The sequence below is a fragment of the Lissotriton vulgaris genome, chromosome 12, assembly GCF_964263255.1.
Source record: "Lissotriton vulgaris chromosome 12, aLisVul1.2, whole genome shotgun sequence".
Lineage (NCBI taxonomy): Eukaryota > Metazoa > Chordata > Amphibia > Caudata > Salamandridae > Lissotriton > Lissotriton vulgaris.
Genome location: NC_141700.1, coordinates 229,752,938 through 229,770,457, shown reverse-complemented (window position 1 = coordinate 229,770,457; position 17,520 = coordinate 229,752,938). Strand labels below are relative to the sequence as shown.

Here is a 17,520-nt window from a genome sequence, read left to right as displayed (position 1 = left end):
TACCTCGAACTATATCAAGGAGGTACAGACCTGTGCCTGTTGATCCGGCGTTCTGGTCATCTCACCCGACGCCGGAGAGTTTAGTTGTTTAGGCTTCTTGTTCAAGGCAGTCTTCTGGTGCATTCCTTACCATTTTAGGTGATAGGGATTCAAAGAAAATGGAGCAAGCTGCAAAAAAGGTGTTCTCCTCTGCCAGTATGGCTCTAAAGTCTACAAATGCAACTTGCCTTCTGGGAAGATATATCCATGCTTTAATGGACTCTGTTGTTCAATTGGCTCCAAAGTTACCTGAGGAGGATCATGCCAACTTTTTGGAAGTTCTTTCAGATACACAGGCCGCAGCACGTCAAGTGATGCAGCCCGGCATGGATACTGCTGACTCCGTGGCTCGTGTGATAGGGTCTTCTGTGGCAACAAGGAGACAGGTCAGGTCTTCGGGCTTTTCGGCTGATGTTCAGGCAACTTTACTGGATCTGCCTTTTGATGGCTCAAAACTCTTTGGTTCGAAGGCGGACTTTGACTTAAAGCGTTTTAAAGACAGCAGGGCTACGGCAAGATCTCTAGGTCTTCAAATGCAGTTTAGAAGTTATGGCTACAAAAGAAATTGTGGCTTTGGAAGACCTGCATCCTTTCATGGCCGCCAACACTCTCAGCAGAGCCAACAGAATCCCTTGTACAAATCGTACAGGGGGAAAAGTAAAAGAGGCCTTAGATGAGCAAATCGTCACCCATCCTCTGCCTCCTCCTGCCACCGTTGGTACAACAGGAAAGGAGTTCTAGGTCCCCCATCTTAGAACATGTTGGTCCGGTTGGAGGTCGGGTGTCCCACTTTCTACAAGATTGGAGACTGATCACGTCTGATCATTGGGTCTTGAATCTTGTAGAGGATGGGTACGCCCGCCCCTTTTTGGAGTTTCCGCCTCTTTACCCTCCGCGCCAGGGTGGGTGTTTAGAGGACCATTTACTGCTTTTACAGCAGGAGGTTCTTACTTTGCTTCAGAAAGGTGCGATAGAGGTGGTTCCGGAGTAGGAAAGGGGTCAGGGTTGCTACTCTCTGTATTTCCTGATCCCCAAAAAGGATGGTCGTTTAAAGCCAATCCTGGACCTCAGTATTTTGAACCTTTACCTCAGGCAGGAGAAGTTCAAAATGTTGACCTTGGCTCAGGTTGTTCTTGCGCTGCAACAGGAAGACTGGATGGTGTCCATCGATTTGCAGGATGCGTATTTCCATCTTCCCATCCTGAAGTCGCATCGGAAGTATCTTCGGTTCACGGTAGGGTCGAAACACTACCAGTTTGCGGTCCTCCTGTTCGGTCTTACTTCCGCACCTCGAGTCTTTACAAAGGTGATGGCAGTGGTAGCGGCTCATATCAGAAGGTATGGGGTGCCTGTTTTCCCCTACCTGGACGACTGGCTGCTCAAAGCGGAGTCTCCAGAGTTGGTTTCGCGCCACTTGCAAGTGACAACTCATCTGTTGTTGAAACTGGGTTTCTCGATAAATGTACCCAAATCTCACCTGGTGCCTTCTCAGCGCTGCCTGTTCATAGGGGCAATACTGGACACTACTGTATGTCGGGCTTTCCCGCCTCCGCAGAGGATTCTCGACATAGAGGTCCCGATTCCTTTGTTTCACGATGGAGCGGTTGTTCCAGTTCTGAAGGTACTTCGCCTGCTTGGTCTGTTCGCTTCCTGCATTTTGTTGGTCAACCAGGCATGCTGGCACTTGAGGGCACTCCAGTGGTTCCTCCGAAGGCAGTCAACAGTGCAATGGAGATCTCAGGGAAAAGATCAGGATCTCCAGAGAAGCTGCAGGGGAGCTGTCTTGGTGGAGTATGCAGGGCAACCTGTCACAAGGAAAGCCTGTTCAGTCTCCTGCACCGGTGGCCACAGTGATCATGGATGCCTCCACTCTAGGGTGGGGTGCTCATCTGGGGGATCTGGAGGTCAAAGATCTTTGGTCTCCAGAGGAAAGGTTGCTTCATATCATCCTGTTAGAATTGCGGGCAGATACGTTTGACACTGAAGGCCTTCTTTCCTTCCCTTCACGGTCAGTCGGTTCAGATCCTAATGGACAACACTACAGCGATGTGGTACATCAACAAACAGGGAGCTGTAGGGTCGTATCGTCTCTGCCGAGAGGCTCTGCGACTCTGGTCCTGGGCTCAGGGCCAACAGATTTGTGTCTTTGCAAATCATCTGGCCGGTGTGCTAAATGTTCGTGCGGACAGTCTCAGTCGGCGTTACTCCGCCGATCACAAGTGGCAGCTTCATCCGGATCTCCATCGCATCTTTCAGATGTGGGGGTCTCCTTGGTTGGACCGGTTTGCCACTCAGGAGAACACGCACTGTCCGTTGTTCTGCAGTCTCCAGTGTCCAATGCAGGGAGCATTGGGGGACTTGTTTCAGATAGATTGGAGCTTGCACCTCCTTTACGCGTTTCCTCCCATACCCTTGATTCCTCTGGTTCTGAGGAAGATTCACCAAGACCGGCTCAAGTTATATTGATTGCCCCGGATTGGTCAAGAAGGGTGTGGCACTCCGATCTACTTCACCTCTCGTCGCACCCTCCGCTCCGTCTCCCTCTCAGGCCAGACCTCCTCTTCCAGTCGCAGGAGCAGGTACTACACCCCCAGTTCTTTTTCTCTCTGCCAGATATAGTGGATGTTATTTTATCGTCCAGGCGACACTCCACTAAGTCTGTTTACTCTTCCCGTTGGTCCAGATTTGTAAAGTGGTGCGGAGAGAGACATCGATCCTCTTAAGGCCAGTTTGTCCAACATTTTGGAGTTCTCACTTTCTTTGGCACAGCAAGGTTGTGCTGTAGCTACTGTCAAAGGCTTTTTATCGGCTTTGTCAGACTTTATATGTTTGACGGATCAGCCATCTTTATTAAGTCCCCCATTGTCATAAGGTTCATTAAGGGCCTTACAAATATGTTTCCTCCCACTCCTTTCATTATGCCACAGGGGGATTTGAATTTAGTCCTTACTTTTTTAATGGGTTCTCCATTTGAGCCTCTTCATTCTTGCTCGTTGAGGCTTCTTACTTTTAAAATGGTTTTCTTGATTACTATTAACTCGGCTAGGAGGGTAAGTGAGCTTCAGGCTCTTGGCTTGAAACCTCCTTTCCTAACCATTCATGCGGATAAGTTGGTTTTAAGGACCAGGGCTGCTTTCCTTCTCAAGGTGGTCACTCCTTTTCACATGGGACAATCTTTTACTTTGCCCACTTTCTATCCTCCCCCTCATCCTTCCAAGGAGGAAGAGAGACTGCATCGGTTGGACTCTAAAAGTGCTATTGGGTTTTATATGGATCGAACTAGTGATCTAAGACTGGACGATCAGCTCTTTGTGGGCTATGTTGGAAAAATGAAAGGCAAGGCAGTGCAAAAGAGAACATTTTCCGGGTGGATTATCTTGTGCATCAAGATTTGCTACGCCCTGGCCAAGAAAGACCCACCAGAAGGTATAAGAGCTCATTCTACCAGAGCTAAGTCTACTTCTTCTTCCTTGGCTAGAGGTGTTCCTGTACTTTATATATGTAAAGCAACAACTTGGGCCTCCCCCACACCTTTGCAAAAAAGCATTACTGCTTGGATTCTGAGGTTAGGAGGAATGGCCATTTTGCTTGCTCTGTTTTACAGGATTTTTTGGTTTAGTCAGGTGGACACCCTCCTCCGGGAGAGGTACGGCTTTGGGAAATATATTCAAAAGGTGAGGAATCCATAGGCAGAAGTATCCATCAGAAGAACAAGTTACTTACCTTCGGTAACGCTTTTTCTGGTGGATACAATATCTGCCTGTGGATTCCTCAGGCTCCCATCCACCTCCCCGTTGTCCACCTGTTTCTACCCAAAAAAAAAGTAAGTTTTTTTTTGATAATCAACTTTATTAGAACCGAGAAAATTCATTGGTTGCAGCTCAATAAGCACGAAAGAGAACATGACCGGATTGATTGATGACAAAAATAGGGTTGGTCCATTAGAGTCTAACACAACAGACTATACAGTGCTACATGGATTAAAGGAAGACAGATCATCATGGTGGCAGCATATTAAACCATTTACCTCACACTTTGTTGAATAAGTCAGGACATCCCCGAGCTTCAAATAGGGCCTTCTCCTGGATCCCACACCAGTCCACTTCCCTCCTCCATCCCTGTACAGTAGATGCCTTAGCCTGTGACCAATGCGCCGCTATGTCCCTCTTGGCCACTGCCACAGCTGTCCCCAAGAGGCGCTTGTCCATCCTTGAGCCACCCAGGCCCATCAAAGACCCCCAACAGCATACGCATTGGACCATGTGGAACTTAAAGCTCAAGCTCCACCCCCCTCCAAAACGGCGCCAGCGCCGGAAAACACCACACCATGTGATAAAAATCGTCAGGGGCTAAAGCACATCGCGGGCATGCTGGAGAGGGCTTCAGCCGGGCCTGGAATAGACGTGCCAGGGTGAGGTATGCCGCATGGAGGTAGTATAATTGGACCAGGCGCATCTTGGAGGACGTGGTCAAGGTTTTAGGCGCCATGAGGGCGTCACTCCAGTATGTCTCTTCTAGGGGGCCCAGCCAACCCTCCCAGCGGGCCCTGAGCCGATCTAGGGAAGCAGGACCATTATTCACTAGGGATCGATACATGCGTGACACTCCCCCTCTGTCCAAGTTCCCCATCATCACCTGAGCCTCCAATGGGCTAAACTCTGGAAGGGAGACAGGAGGTGAGACATGCGTGTAGAGGGTGTGTCTGAGTTGCAAGTATCAATAGAGTTGGGAGGGAGGAAGAGCGTGACGCTGCTGCAGGTCTGCGAAGGAACGGATGTGGTCCCCCACCCAGACATCTCCGAGCACTGAAATTCCAATTAGGTCCCACCTGCGGAACCCCTGCAGGGACTATGACCTCCCGCATCCAGGACCTATACCAAAGTGGCGTCTGCCGAGTGAGTTTCCGGTCCCACCCCACGTGCCGTAGGGCCGTGCGCCAGGCCAGAAACACCGTCCTGGTGACCGGAACCATCGCCTGTGGCACTGTATTACCATACAGAAACGCCTGGACCTGTGTGAAGTCCAACGCAGTGAGTTCCACACGATAGGCAGGATCGGACCAGCCGCTCGCATACCGGTCGTGGACGACGATAAGTTTCGTGGCCAGGTCCCTAACTAAAAGGTCTCCTATCAAGAAAGGTACCCAGTATGATAAGAAAGGAATGATGGTTGCCACGTTGTCTAAATTGTGTAAACAGTATTAGTTACAAGGCCGATAGCAACATGGCGGCCGTATGTTCCATAATAGAAAACGGGTCAGCGCTCTAGTCAGACTGGGAGCTTGGAGTGTTGCAGGTGAGGCGCGCAGAGAGCTACGCACTTCACCTGAGCAGTTGGAGGAGTAGGAGGTGTCTTCAACGCTTCTCGTTAGTTAGGGAAAAGAAGCTACGCGTTGCGAGTATCCTGGAGAAAAATATTGAGTCTGTGTTCCGGCAGCTATCCAAGTAAGACTGTTCAAATTTCCTGCTTGAGAAAAAGTCCGTAATTTTTGTAACTGCGCATGCTCGCCAGAAGCACTGCTTCCTTGAGCAAGTGCGCAGTACCTCATGATAAGTCGCCTTGTGTGAGTCTAGAGTCAGCACAAGTCTAAAATATAAATTTGTTTAAAAGTTTTCGACACTAGTGTCGGAGAGGAGACGGCGTTAGTTTGTTGTGAATGTCGTTTCTTAAAAAACACTCGTGCAAGTTAAAGAGTGAAATCACGCTTCTGTAAAACTCCTTGTGACAGTAGAAAGGTAAAGGGCATTGAGTTAAGTGTCTTAGCCTCCGCTAGCAGTAAATAACAAACCGTGAAGTAACTGTAGTTAGTTAGTACAAAAATAGATAAGGTGAAGAAGAAAAGGAAACTTATCAAAGCGGCAGTTCTCTGTACTGTAGGTGAGCATCTAATAAGATTAGTTCATTATATTATAGTGAATAATACTAAGAACAGAAGAACTAGTACCATAAGAAGAGAAGCAAACGCACACAGCTCCTGGGTAGGTTCGGCGAGAAATAAGGAGAACAAAGCTAGAAGAAGAAGAAAGGTCAGAGTGTGAGTTACATGTAATTTTATTTTTCAGCAAACTAAACCAGTAGAGCAGAAGATAGAAAGTCAACATAAGAAGAAGGAAAAGAAGACAACACTTGTGTGCATTCTTTAATATTGTGTGTGGCTGTGGAGTTCTGGGGAGGAATTGGGAGCCTGCGTCGTTCTGCTCCTGTGTCACCTGCCAGCATTTGGAGAAGAGCTGGTTCTGACACCAGGTAGTAGAGGTGAAGATTGGTCACCTCCATACCCTGTCGAACGGGGGAATGCGACAGAGTGCCAGGGATAAGCGTGGTCTCCCGCCTCCCCAAAGAAACTAGGTGAGGACGCCGTCAAGCTCACGAAACCAACTCTCCTGAAGGTGGACTATGATGTCCTGCAGTATGTAAAGGAAACTGGGGAGGACCATCATTTTGAAAAGCGCACTTCTGCCTAGAGGGTTTAGGGGAAGGGTCTACCACTTCTTGAGGTCCGCCTTCATCCTGACGACCAAGGGCCCACTCAAGCTCCGGTAGAAGAGCTACCCAGACGCCAAAGTATTTGACCGAGTGCCTCCTAAGGGAGATAACCGACTGCCAGTCGTAGCACTCTCTGGAGATATGCAGTGGTACCAGAGTGGACTTTGCCGCGTTGAGACGAATTCCGAGAGGACCTTCAAGCACCTAGGGGCCAGACCTTGCGGGATCCGCCAGATAGAGCAGCACATCGTCCGCATATAGGGCTATCTTATCCACTTGGCTCGAGTCCCAGGCCCAACCCCGAATAAGTGGGTCCTGTCGGATGAGCGCCGCCAGGGGCTCCATTGCCAACGCGAACAGGAGCAGCGAGAGAGGGCACCCCTGACGCGTTCCCCTCCCGATCGGGAAGGCCTCGGAGAGCTCTCCTTTAAGGAGTACACAGGCTCTGGGTTTGGTGTAGAGAACTGTAATGAGATGGCGGAACGAGGGACCGAAACTTATCCTGTCCAGCACATCTTGCAGGTAATCCCAATTCACCGTGTTAAAGGCCTTTTCGAAGTCTATGAAAAGGAGGGCTAGGTATGGGGTTAGCCGTTCACTGTGGGCCAGGGCCAGGTGGAGGCGACAAATGCAGTGGCGGGTGCCTCTAGCGGGCATGAACCCGCATTGGTCGGGCTGGACCAGGTCCTGCAGGAGGGGTCGGATTCTCTGAGCCAAGACGGTGGCGAAGAACTTGATCTCAGTGTTCATCAGTGAGATCGGGCGGTAGTCCACACAACTCAAGGCTGCGTCTTCGGAATAACCACTATCGTGGCCAAATCCGACTCAGGTGGGAATGTGCCAGTCTCCGCCACATGGCGGAAGAGATCCAGCAGGTGGCGGGCCAAAATATCTCGAAAGGCCGCGTAGTACTCCTGAAGGTACCCGTTGGGACCAGGCGTTTTACTGGGGTGTAGGAGTGAGATGGTGTCCTGGACCTCCTCCAGGGTGAAGGGGCGGTCCAGAGTGTCCGCAGTCTCTTGAGAGAGAGAAGGCAGTTGGGTACCAGTTCCAGGGGGAATGTAAAGGCTCAGGAGGTTTAAGGGGCGTCCTTCCATAGTACCCGGTACCACCACATTACAGCCCTGCACATCTGTCTCGGCGGCAGCCAGGGTAAAGGGAAGGCCTTTCCGAAGTAAGATAGCCACCCCCCGGGAGCCCCGTGTGAAACCGGAGTGCCAAACCCTGTCAAAGCCGTAACAGGCTAGGAAGTTACATTGTGTACCCAGGAGGTGCGTCTCTTGGAGGAAGAGAATGTCCGGTGTGTGGCGGTGGGCAGTGCGGAGGACAGCTGTACGTTTGATGCTGTCTAAGCGGCCATTGACATTCCAGGAAAGGATGTGGATCAGTCTAGTGAGAGTGTATGTCATCGGAAGGGATGGAATGGGGAGGGACGGATAACCACATGGGACCACACCCAGCCGGAGGAGGGTATCCACCCAGATATAGGCTCAGAGAGGGGGCAGTAGAAATGGTGATCTGCTCATCAATGGTGAAGGCCCAAAGAGAGGAGGGGGAACGACTGCCAGCAGCCGTTCCCGATGGCGGCCCAAAATAACAAACTGGTGGAGGCAATGAGCTGCGTGTCAGCTGTGGACCCACCCGTGAGACAAGGCTACTAAGGAGAACTGCAACCAGCGGCCCGTAGGCGGCGCAAACAGCGGCCCGTAGGCGGCTAAAAATAACATTGATGCGGTCTAAGCGGCCATTAACATTCTAGGAAGGGATGTGGATAGGTCTAGTGCGAGTGTACGTCATCGGCGGAAATGGAATGTGGAGGGACGGATATCTACAGGGAACCCCACACAGCCGGAGAAGGGTACCCATACAAATGCAGGCTCAGGAAAGGGGCAATGGAAGTGGGTGATCTGCTCGTCAACCGTAAAAGCCCAGGAAGGAGGACGCACACTGCTAACGGCCGTCTCCGTTGGTGACCCGCAGGCGGACAAAAATAACCAAACTGGTGGAAGATGTGATCTGCGTGTCAGCTGTGGACCTATCTGCCAGACATAGCTACCAAGAAGAACTGCAACCAGCGGCCCGTAGGCAGCTAAACAAAACAAACTGTTGAGGAATAACGGCCCCCCGTCCCTCCCAACTCCCCCCCACCCTACACTTCTGAAGTGGAAGCATCTGTCACCCCAATACCCCTACTACTAACTACCCCCCAAGAGGTGATAGGCTGCTCTAAAACGATTAGCAGCAGTCAACCAGGAGCATGGCTGAGTTGGACCCCCCTCCATGTACACGGATGCATGCCCACAAAAACAAAACATTGAGTGGAAAACAAAGAAGTTACAAAAAGGTACAGATTCAGGATCGCAATAAGAAGATAATCCCGGGCCGGGTCATCCAGAAGAGCCAGGGAGGACCCCCTTCCGCGGGGTCGGGGACGGCCCGCTACACCAGGCCTCAATGGATGGATTGGAAGTAGGCAACCCGCAAAACGGATCACACCCCCTCCTCCCCACCAGAGCCGCGGATCACGGGGCTCCCAGACAAGTCAGAGCCTGACATGGCCCTCCGTCGCGTGCCGTCTGATCGTGGGACGCTAGCCATGACAACAAGGGAAGACACCACGGTAGGGGAAGAGGCCCTCTGACTTGAGGACCGAATCGGGGAGTGTCTGGATCGTGTCCCCGGCGACTGAGAGTTCCCCCCTCGGCGGTTGCCTCTTCTTCTGGATCCAGTTCGGCGCCGCTGCGCCTTGGGTGTCTCTTGGCCGGGTTGGATCACTGTTTTTCGGACAGGGGAGGGGGCCGTACGAGGTAGCCAAGTCCATGCCTCCTGTAGGGTGTCAAAGAAGAAGGTCTTGTCCTGGAAAAACACCTCAAGGCGAGCCGGGAAAAGGAGTCCATAGCGGAGGCCCATGGCCCTTAGTTTCTGTTTGATCTTGTCGTAAGACCGGCGTTGAGTTTGCACCTCTCTAGAGTAATCAGGGAAGACCATAATTTTGGAGTTCTGGAAGTGCAGTGGACTTAGCGCCCTGGCGGCCTCCAGGATCGCATCCCTGTCTCGGAAGTTAAAGATACGTAGGATTATGGGGCGAGCGGGAGCTCCAGGTGGGGGTTTGGGCGCAAGGGGGCGGTGAACGCGTTCCACCGCAAACCAGGGGGAGAGTTTCTCTTTGGGGATCCAAGACCGGACCCACGCCTCAATGAAGGTGTTGGTACGTCCCTTCTTCACTCCCTCCGGAAAACCCAGGAGGCGCAGGTTGTTTCTCAGGGCCCTATTTTCTGCGTCCTCGGCACTTTGATGCAGCTCCTCTGTGTTTGTCTGCAGGCGGGCCACTTGGGATTTAAGGGTGCCCACGTCGTCCTCCACCGTGGAAAGGCGAGACGCCGCTTCTGTGATGCGGGCCGTGGCGTTAAGAAGGTCTTGCTGAATCAGTGCTACATCAACACTCACCTCCGCGATCCTCGTTTCTACCAAGGCCTGCGAGGCACTAATCGCCTGCAAGATAGTGGAGAGGTAGTCTCCGGCCGCCCCGGGCGTGGCCATGGATCTGGTCGCCGGATCACGATTAGGCCTGGTGTACTGGTCCATTCTTGTTTGGGTGGAGGAGGTGGCGGCCTGAGTGGCGCGGTTCCTGCCCATATTCCCAATGAGGCAGGTGAAAGTATTTGACGGGGAGGGGACGCACAGGTGCCCTCGTCGCAGCTCCCTGCCATCCGTTATGGTGGTCGATCCTCCTCCAACTCCCCTACGGTGCAGGGGGGGCGGCCGCACTCCAAGGCAACACCCCTCCTCGTGGCAATGGCGACTCTTGGGCGGTCTCTGTGGGCTCACCGCCCCAGGGCCTCCCACAGGCCCCAGCCGCAAGGTCCTAGGCCTCTAAGGAAGAGGAGGGGGGGGGGTGGGGGCTCAGGCACCCATGTGCGCCACCCGACACAGCCGATCTACCCCTCCCCCAGTCGCAGTGCACCTCACGGCCCTCAGCCACTGGGTGAAGAAAGGCCCCGAGTTCAAGGCGGGCCAGGAAGCCTGCCGGGCCCCCGGAGTTGGCACTCCGTCTCTCTGGCCCCAAGGCAGGCAAGGAAGCCGGCCCGCATCACAACAAGCCCTGCCGCCAGCAGACGAATGACTCCACCGCAGCAGGAAGGGAAGTTCTGGGACAGCTGCCCCCCACCCAGTTCACGCTGGGAACTGGTTTGTGCCCCCGGTGCCGTGGTGCATCTGCTGCCCCTGCCTTACTCTCCCTTTGACCCTCCATCTTGTTGTGTGTTCCCTGGCCCGCCCCTCCTCCCTGCTACCGCCTCCCAGCTGCTGCCCCTCCCACGCTCCGCCCCCTCCTCTCTCCATTTATGGCAGATGTCCGCACGCGCAGCGTCCACGCGCTACGGCCACGCCGAAGGTGCGCCAAAGGTAAGCCCATCTACGCCCGTCCGCGCCTGGACCGCGCCCAGCGCCAGAGCCCCTGGTCCTCGTAAAGCCCACCCCTCCCGCATTACTTACGATGCCACCACCCTCCTAGCCCTCAACCCCGGTCGATCCCTCAACTGCGTCCAAGCTGCTCCTGGCCACACCCATGGACCCTTTTCCTGCAACTCCTGCAAGTTCGACGGCACCAAGAACAACTCATCTACGAACACACAACAGATATCCGACCCCAACCACCTACAATGCATCCTGCTCAACACCCGATCGGTCCACAGGCACGCCATTGACCTCTGGAATCTACTCGACACCATCTCTCCGGACGTCGCCTTCCTTACAGAAACATGGATGAACGCCACTTCTGCCCCAGACATCACCATTGCCATCCCGAAAGGCTATAAGATCATTCGCAAGGACCGTACCGGCCACACAGGAGGAGGCATCGCTATCGTCCACAAGAAATCCATCCGCATCTCAACCAGCTCAGACATCAATCTCGCCAACTCTGAACACCTTCACTTCCAGATCCACATCAACCCCAAGACCACACTCAGAGGCACCCTCCTTTACAGGCCACCAGGACCCCGCGCACAATTTAGTGAAGACATCACGGACTTCATCACTCCACACGCGCTCCCCTCCGAGGACTACATCCTTTTGGGAGACCTCAACTTTCACCTTGAAAAGAACAACGACCGCAACACCACCACCCTTTTGGACAACCTCGCAAACCTCGGACTTAAACAACTTGTCACTACCTCCACCCACATCGCAGGTCACACACTCGACCCTATCTTCACCTCCAGCAAACATGTTTCCTTCAGCCACACCACAGCTCTCCTTTGGACTGACCACAGCTGCGTTCACTTCACCTACAACAAGCCCACATCCAACAACCACCCCCAACCCACTCTGCAAAGAAACTGGAACAAAATCACCATCGACCAGATCTCCTCATCGCTTCTTCAAAAGCCCCCCGCCCACTCCTCAAACCCAGACCAAGCAGCCACCAACCTCACCCAATGGTTATCCAACAGCGCCGACATCCTAGCACCACTGAAAAAACGACAAATCAAACTAGGCAGCAAGAAGGCCTCCTGGTTCAACGATGACCTTAAGAAATCCAAGAAACTCTGTCGCTCCCTCGAGAAGGCCTGGAAAAAAGACCCAACCACTAGCACCAAGGACGCCTTCAAAAACGCCACCCGCATACACCATCAACTAATCCGAAATGCCAAGAAAGCAGCCTTCAAGGACCGTCTAGATAATAACGCCCACAACAGCAAGGAATTATTCAACATCGTCAAGGAATTTACCAACCCCTCAGCCAACTCCAACGACATCACCCCCTCTCAAGCCCTCTGCGACTCCCTAGCCTCATTCTTCCACAACAAAATTGCAGACATTCACAACAGCTTCGACAACCAACCCGGAGACCAACCCACCCAATCCCCTGCGGGACCCCCACCCCCCCTGAACATCCTCAATGACTGGAAGCCAATCTCCACTGAGGACACCATCCGTCTGATGAACTCTATCCACTCAGGATCCCCCACTGACCCTTGCCCTCACCACATCTTTAACAAAGCAGACTCCATTATTGCACCGCACCTCCGAGACGTCATCAACTGCTCCCTCAACTCCGCAACCTTCCCGGAAAGCTGGAAACATGCCGAACTCAGCGCCCTCCTGAAGAAACCCACAGCTGACCCCACCAAACTCAAAAACTATCGCCCTATCTCACTCCTTCCATTCCCGGCCAAAGTCATCGAGAAAGCTGTCAACAACCAGCTCGCCGCATTCCTCGAAACCAACAAATCCCTCGACTCCTCACAGTCCGGCTTCCGAGCCAAGCACAGCACCGAAACCGCCCTCATCGCAGCAACAGACGACATTCGAACTCTACTGGACAATGGAGACACAGTCGCCCTCATCCTCCTCGACCTCTCCGCAGCCTTCGACACAGTCTGCCATAGCACCCTTCTACAGCGCCTCAAAAACATCGGAATCCAAGGAAAAGCACTGGAATGGATCACCTCGTTCCTCTCCGGAAGAACCCAGAGAGTCCGCCTTCCACCATTCAAGTCAGAGGCCACTGAAGTCATCTGCGGCGTACCTCAAGGGTCCTCACTCAGTCCCACCCTTTTCAACGTTTACATGAGCCCCCTCGCGGCCATCGCACGCCAACATAACCTCAACATCATCTCCTACGCCGACGACACTCAACTGATCCTATCACTCACCAGAGACCCTAACACGGCCAAAACCAACCTACACGAAGGAATGAAAGAAGTAGCCGAATGGATGAAGCACAGCCGTCTGAAACTGAACTCAGACAAAACAGAAGTCCTCATCTTAGGTTCCTCCCCCTCCGCCTGGGACGACTCTTGGTGGCCAGAGGCCCTTGGAAAAGCACCCATCCCGATGGACCACGCACGGAACCTGGGCGTCATCCTGGATTCCTCACTCTCGATGAACAGACAAGTCAACGCCGTTTCTTCATCTTGCTTCAACATTCTTCGCATGCTCAAAAAAACATTTCACTGGATCCCTACCGAAACTAGAAAAACAGTCACCCACGCTCTCGTCACGAGCCGACTGGACTACGGAAACACCCTCTACGCCGGCACCACCGCAAAACTCCAGAAAAAACTACAACGCATCCAGAACGCCTCGGCCAGGCTCATATTAGACATCCCGCGTAAAGAACACATCTCTGATCACCTGAAAAACCTCCACTGGCTCCCCGTCAATAAGAGGATCACTTTCCGGCTTTTAACCCACGCACACAAAGCACTCTACGAAATCGGACCCGAATGCCTCAACACACGACTATCCTTCTACACCCCCTCCCGCCAGCTACGATCCTCCAACCAAGCCCTTGCCACTGTACCCCGCATCAACAAAACCACCATGGGAGGTAGATCCTTCTCCTACCTAGCAGCTAAAACTTGGAACTCACTTCCCACTGACCTTCGCCTTACTCAGAACCACATAGCATTCAGAAAACAACTCAAAACGTGGATATTCGACAAGTAACTCCCCACCCTTCTTCAAGCGCCTTGAGACCCTCTGGGTATGTAGCGCGCTATATAAATCTTCTGACTTGACTTGACTTGACTTGTAACACTCGCTTCCCCTGCACCCCCAAGGTCCCAGAGCTTAAGACCCAGCTCCGTAATGTACAGTCCCGACCTTCCGCCGCAGCTGCATTCCCACCGGCCCGCGTCAACGCGGCCCGACACGGCCGCCGAAGGATTCAGGGGAGCGGAGGCCCATTCACCAAAACCCCGCCTCCTCACCTCCTGCGTCTGCAGCACCCGACGTCTCCGGTGGCAGACTCCTTCGCCGGCGGCCGCGCCGCCCGGGGCTCGGCGATCACTCCCTTGCAGCAAGTCTTGGAGCCATCTTCTCGAGCTAGCCCAGGCCCAGATGCGGCCCGGCGATCGGGAAACGCCACATCGGCGGTGCCCAGCCACAGTCTCCTCCTGATGTCCCCGTCGCTGGGGGGGCGTGGGCGCCGCTCCATTTCCAAGCGCCGCCACCGCACTTCAGAGCCGCCCCACACTCCCCGCAGGCACTGGGGCGGAAGGGCAGTCCGCACGGTCAGGTCGCCGCCGAGAGGGCCTTGGGGGTGTGTGGCAGAGCGGATGACAGCAGTCCGGGCTCCCGGCCGAGATATCGGGCCTAGGAGGTCGCCATTTTGGGAGAGGAAGGCCGCCCAGAGCAGAGGGTCGGCGAGGACGGCACAGGCATCAGGCAGGTCCCCAGAAGGATCGAGGCATTGCAGGTAAGTGGCAGGATGCGTCCCAGAGACTCTGGGGCGTTGATGGCTGGAGAAAGTGGGCTGATGCTAGGCGGATGACAGAGGGGGTCCAGAGCACTCTTAGAGTGTGACCGCCACCTTGACGCCTCAAGCCACGCCCCCATCAAAAGTTAGGTTTTAATCATGTTTATATCTAAATGATGAGAAATGCTTTGATCTTGCTATTTCTCTTTATCTTTATTAATTACGCTATTGTGATTTGTGTGTGTGTGTATACATATATATATATATATATATATGTATATATATTTGAGATATCATGTATGTATTTGAAAATGGGTCGGTCCTCCTGGTTGCCTTGGTGGGACTGACGTCAGCACGCCGACCCGGTCCTTTTGTGGCTCCAGTGACGTCGCGCGTTGCCGTGTGCGGAGCTGGTCCATTGTGACGTACTCATCGGCGTGGGGAGTGCTAGGAAAGAATTTCCCACGGAATGCTGGCGCAGGGGGTATACAAAAGGTGAGGAATCCACAGGCAGATATTGTATCCACCAGAAAAAGCGTTACCGAAGTTAAGTAACTTGTTCGTCAATCGCAAATGTAAAATGCATCTTTGTGGCCGTTTTTTATCCTTGCTTAGGATGTCTCTCAAGATTAGTTACAAAGCATGTCTTGACATGGTTGATTTGCCATGGGCGTGAGTGAGGCAGTGACTTAGATAAACTACTGATTGGGGAGCTCATTCATCTGGTATAAGATTGGCACACTATAAATTGTTTTTGTTTTCAGTGCCTTCATGTGCATTCAATCCTCTGCTAAGCCTTCACTTTTAAACAAACCACAGGGATCATATTATGCACTTGTGGATTTTTATGCATAGTGCTGAATTCTCTTTTCCCAGAAGCATTATTTTTTTTCATGCAAAGTAACGAGGGATGGGTTAACACTTATTTTGTATTTACTGATGGCCAAATCTCTTTTCGGAGACCTTTAATTGTCATATTCTCAGTTTTGGAAGCAGATCTTGAGACCTGTTCTATTGACTTCCAAAAGAGAAATAAGCATGGTTAAGTTTCTAAAAGTGCCCCCCGTTTTGGAAATGTGCTATTCCAGGTCTTGTCTTGATACTATGCAGTGCCCTAGGCCATCCCTCCTTCGTGAAAAATGACTGCATCAACCAAATGCCCACTACATGTGAATAAATATGCACCCAATAAGACATTGTACGTGTTTCAGTACACAAAGTTTGTGCTTCTTATATTTTCAGCCTGCGAAATTTTGCAATGACCTGGCCCATCTTTTTGTTGTTGTTGATAATAACAATGTTGCTTCTCTTTTTTTGCAGGATTTGGTCAACACTGGACTGAGCACTTTATTTTTCTTCATTGCATCCATAGTGCTGGCGGCAGTCAATCATAGAACCGGGGCAGAAATCGCAGCAGCGGTAAGATACAGATTTGCTAATTTCTTGTTCTGAATGTCCAACATTCCCCGAATTATTTTCCGCTCCAGGCTGTTCTTAGAACAACTGGTCTTACTCCCATATCCCATCCTAATTCTTCATCTGTCAATCACTTCAGACATTGCTTTGGATAGGGATTGAGACTGCAGAATACCCAAATTGCACAAAGTGCTATTCGATTTAAAAGTTAACTGCAAATGTAATTATTATTATTTTTTTTCCCTCGTGGTCGTCTGTCGAATCCCCCCACCGCCACGCCCAACCTGGCCCCACTGCTGTTACCTGCACCGGCTACTCCTGGAAGCTAAATGTATGCGGGTACCTCCTTAAACACTCAAGCCATCTTCACGGCTCTAGCCATTTCTTTAGCTTTGTGGGGCGGACACAATCCCGCACCATTCCACTTCTTTACTCTCTTTTTTGACAGACAGAAAGTTTATCATGTCACCAGCTTTCTTGTTACTGTTGTGCCTTCTTGTGATGCAGGCCACACACTTTAAGAAATGTGGGTTGTGCAGATCCAGTTTCTTACAATCTACCCCTCCTAATAATTGCTTGCTGTGTCTGGGGCCTAATATGCTTATGCATCTGTGTTTCTTGTTTTTCTTTTTCAGCTGTGGCGCTCTAAAGCTTGTTTCTTTTGTAGATTGACATTTTCAGGATTATTCTACTGTGGCATTTCTGGGACTTGATCCAATACAAGCAGAAGACGAGTTGACCTCTTTTCACGTAGGCCTGTGGGCCCTATCATCTTTCTTGCTTTCAGACCGGCGTAAACTTGTGCAACTATAAAAGTGGTTTGTTTTTGTGAGCGCTTGTCTGCGCTGACCATAATGTACGTTCATAGCCTAATGAAGTGCTTGGCAGCTTGTCACTGGGCTGACCCCAAGATGCCAGGAAAGCCTAAAACCAAAGTTCTGCCTGCACTCCAGTACTTTAGAAGACTAAGCCCCTCATGATTACGCACATCAGCCACATAACCCGTACAGCGCTAGGTTTACTATATGGTTGCACTGTGTTTTGTCTGAAAGTACCTTCTTAAGTTATTCATATGCACCCAGTTGCAGTCTCTCATTTAGGAAAACGGATCTGATTGTTGAATCCAGATCTACTCACAAGATACACAGACGATTAGAACATTAGGCGCATTACTCTGGAATTCGCTAAGCCAAGACATGAGAAACCAAATAAGTTTATGATCGTTCAAAAGCAACACAAGACAAACCTTTTCAGAGAGGTATTTTCTGACTTCTGGGGTTGCAGAGGGACCACCCCTACCTCCTCGTCCTGCTCCTACTAGAGATCATGGCCTCACAAAAGACCATGCTTTCACCAGTGTGATAAACATTGGA

The 17,520-nt window shown here is 51.9% G+C and overlaps 1 protein-coding gene across 1 annotated transcript in view; it reads left to right on the top strand.

Annotated features, from left to right (window-relative positions):
• Positions 1-17,520, top strand: part of CMTM4 (CKLF like MARVEL transmembrane domain containing 4) — a 357,468-nt gene that overhangs the window by 249,664 nt on the left and 90,284 nt on the right. Inside the window, exon 3 of the mRNA XM_086947724.1 lies at positions 16,052-16,150. Within this exon, the coding sequence (XP_086803850.1) occupies positions 16,052-16,150 (99 nt within the window). The remainder of the gene's footprint in view (positions 1-16,051; positions 16,151-17,520) is intronic.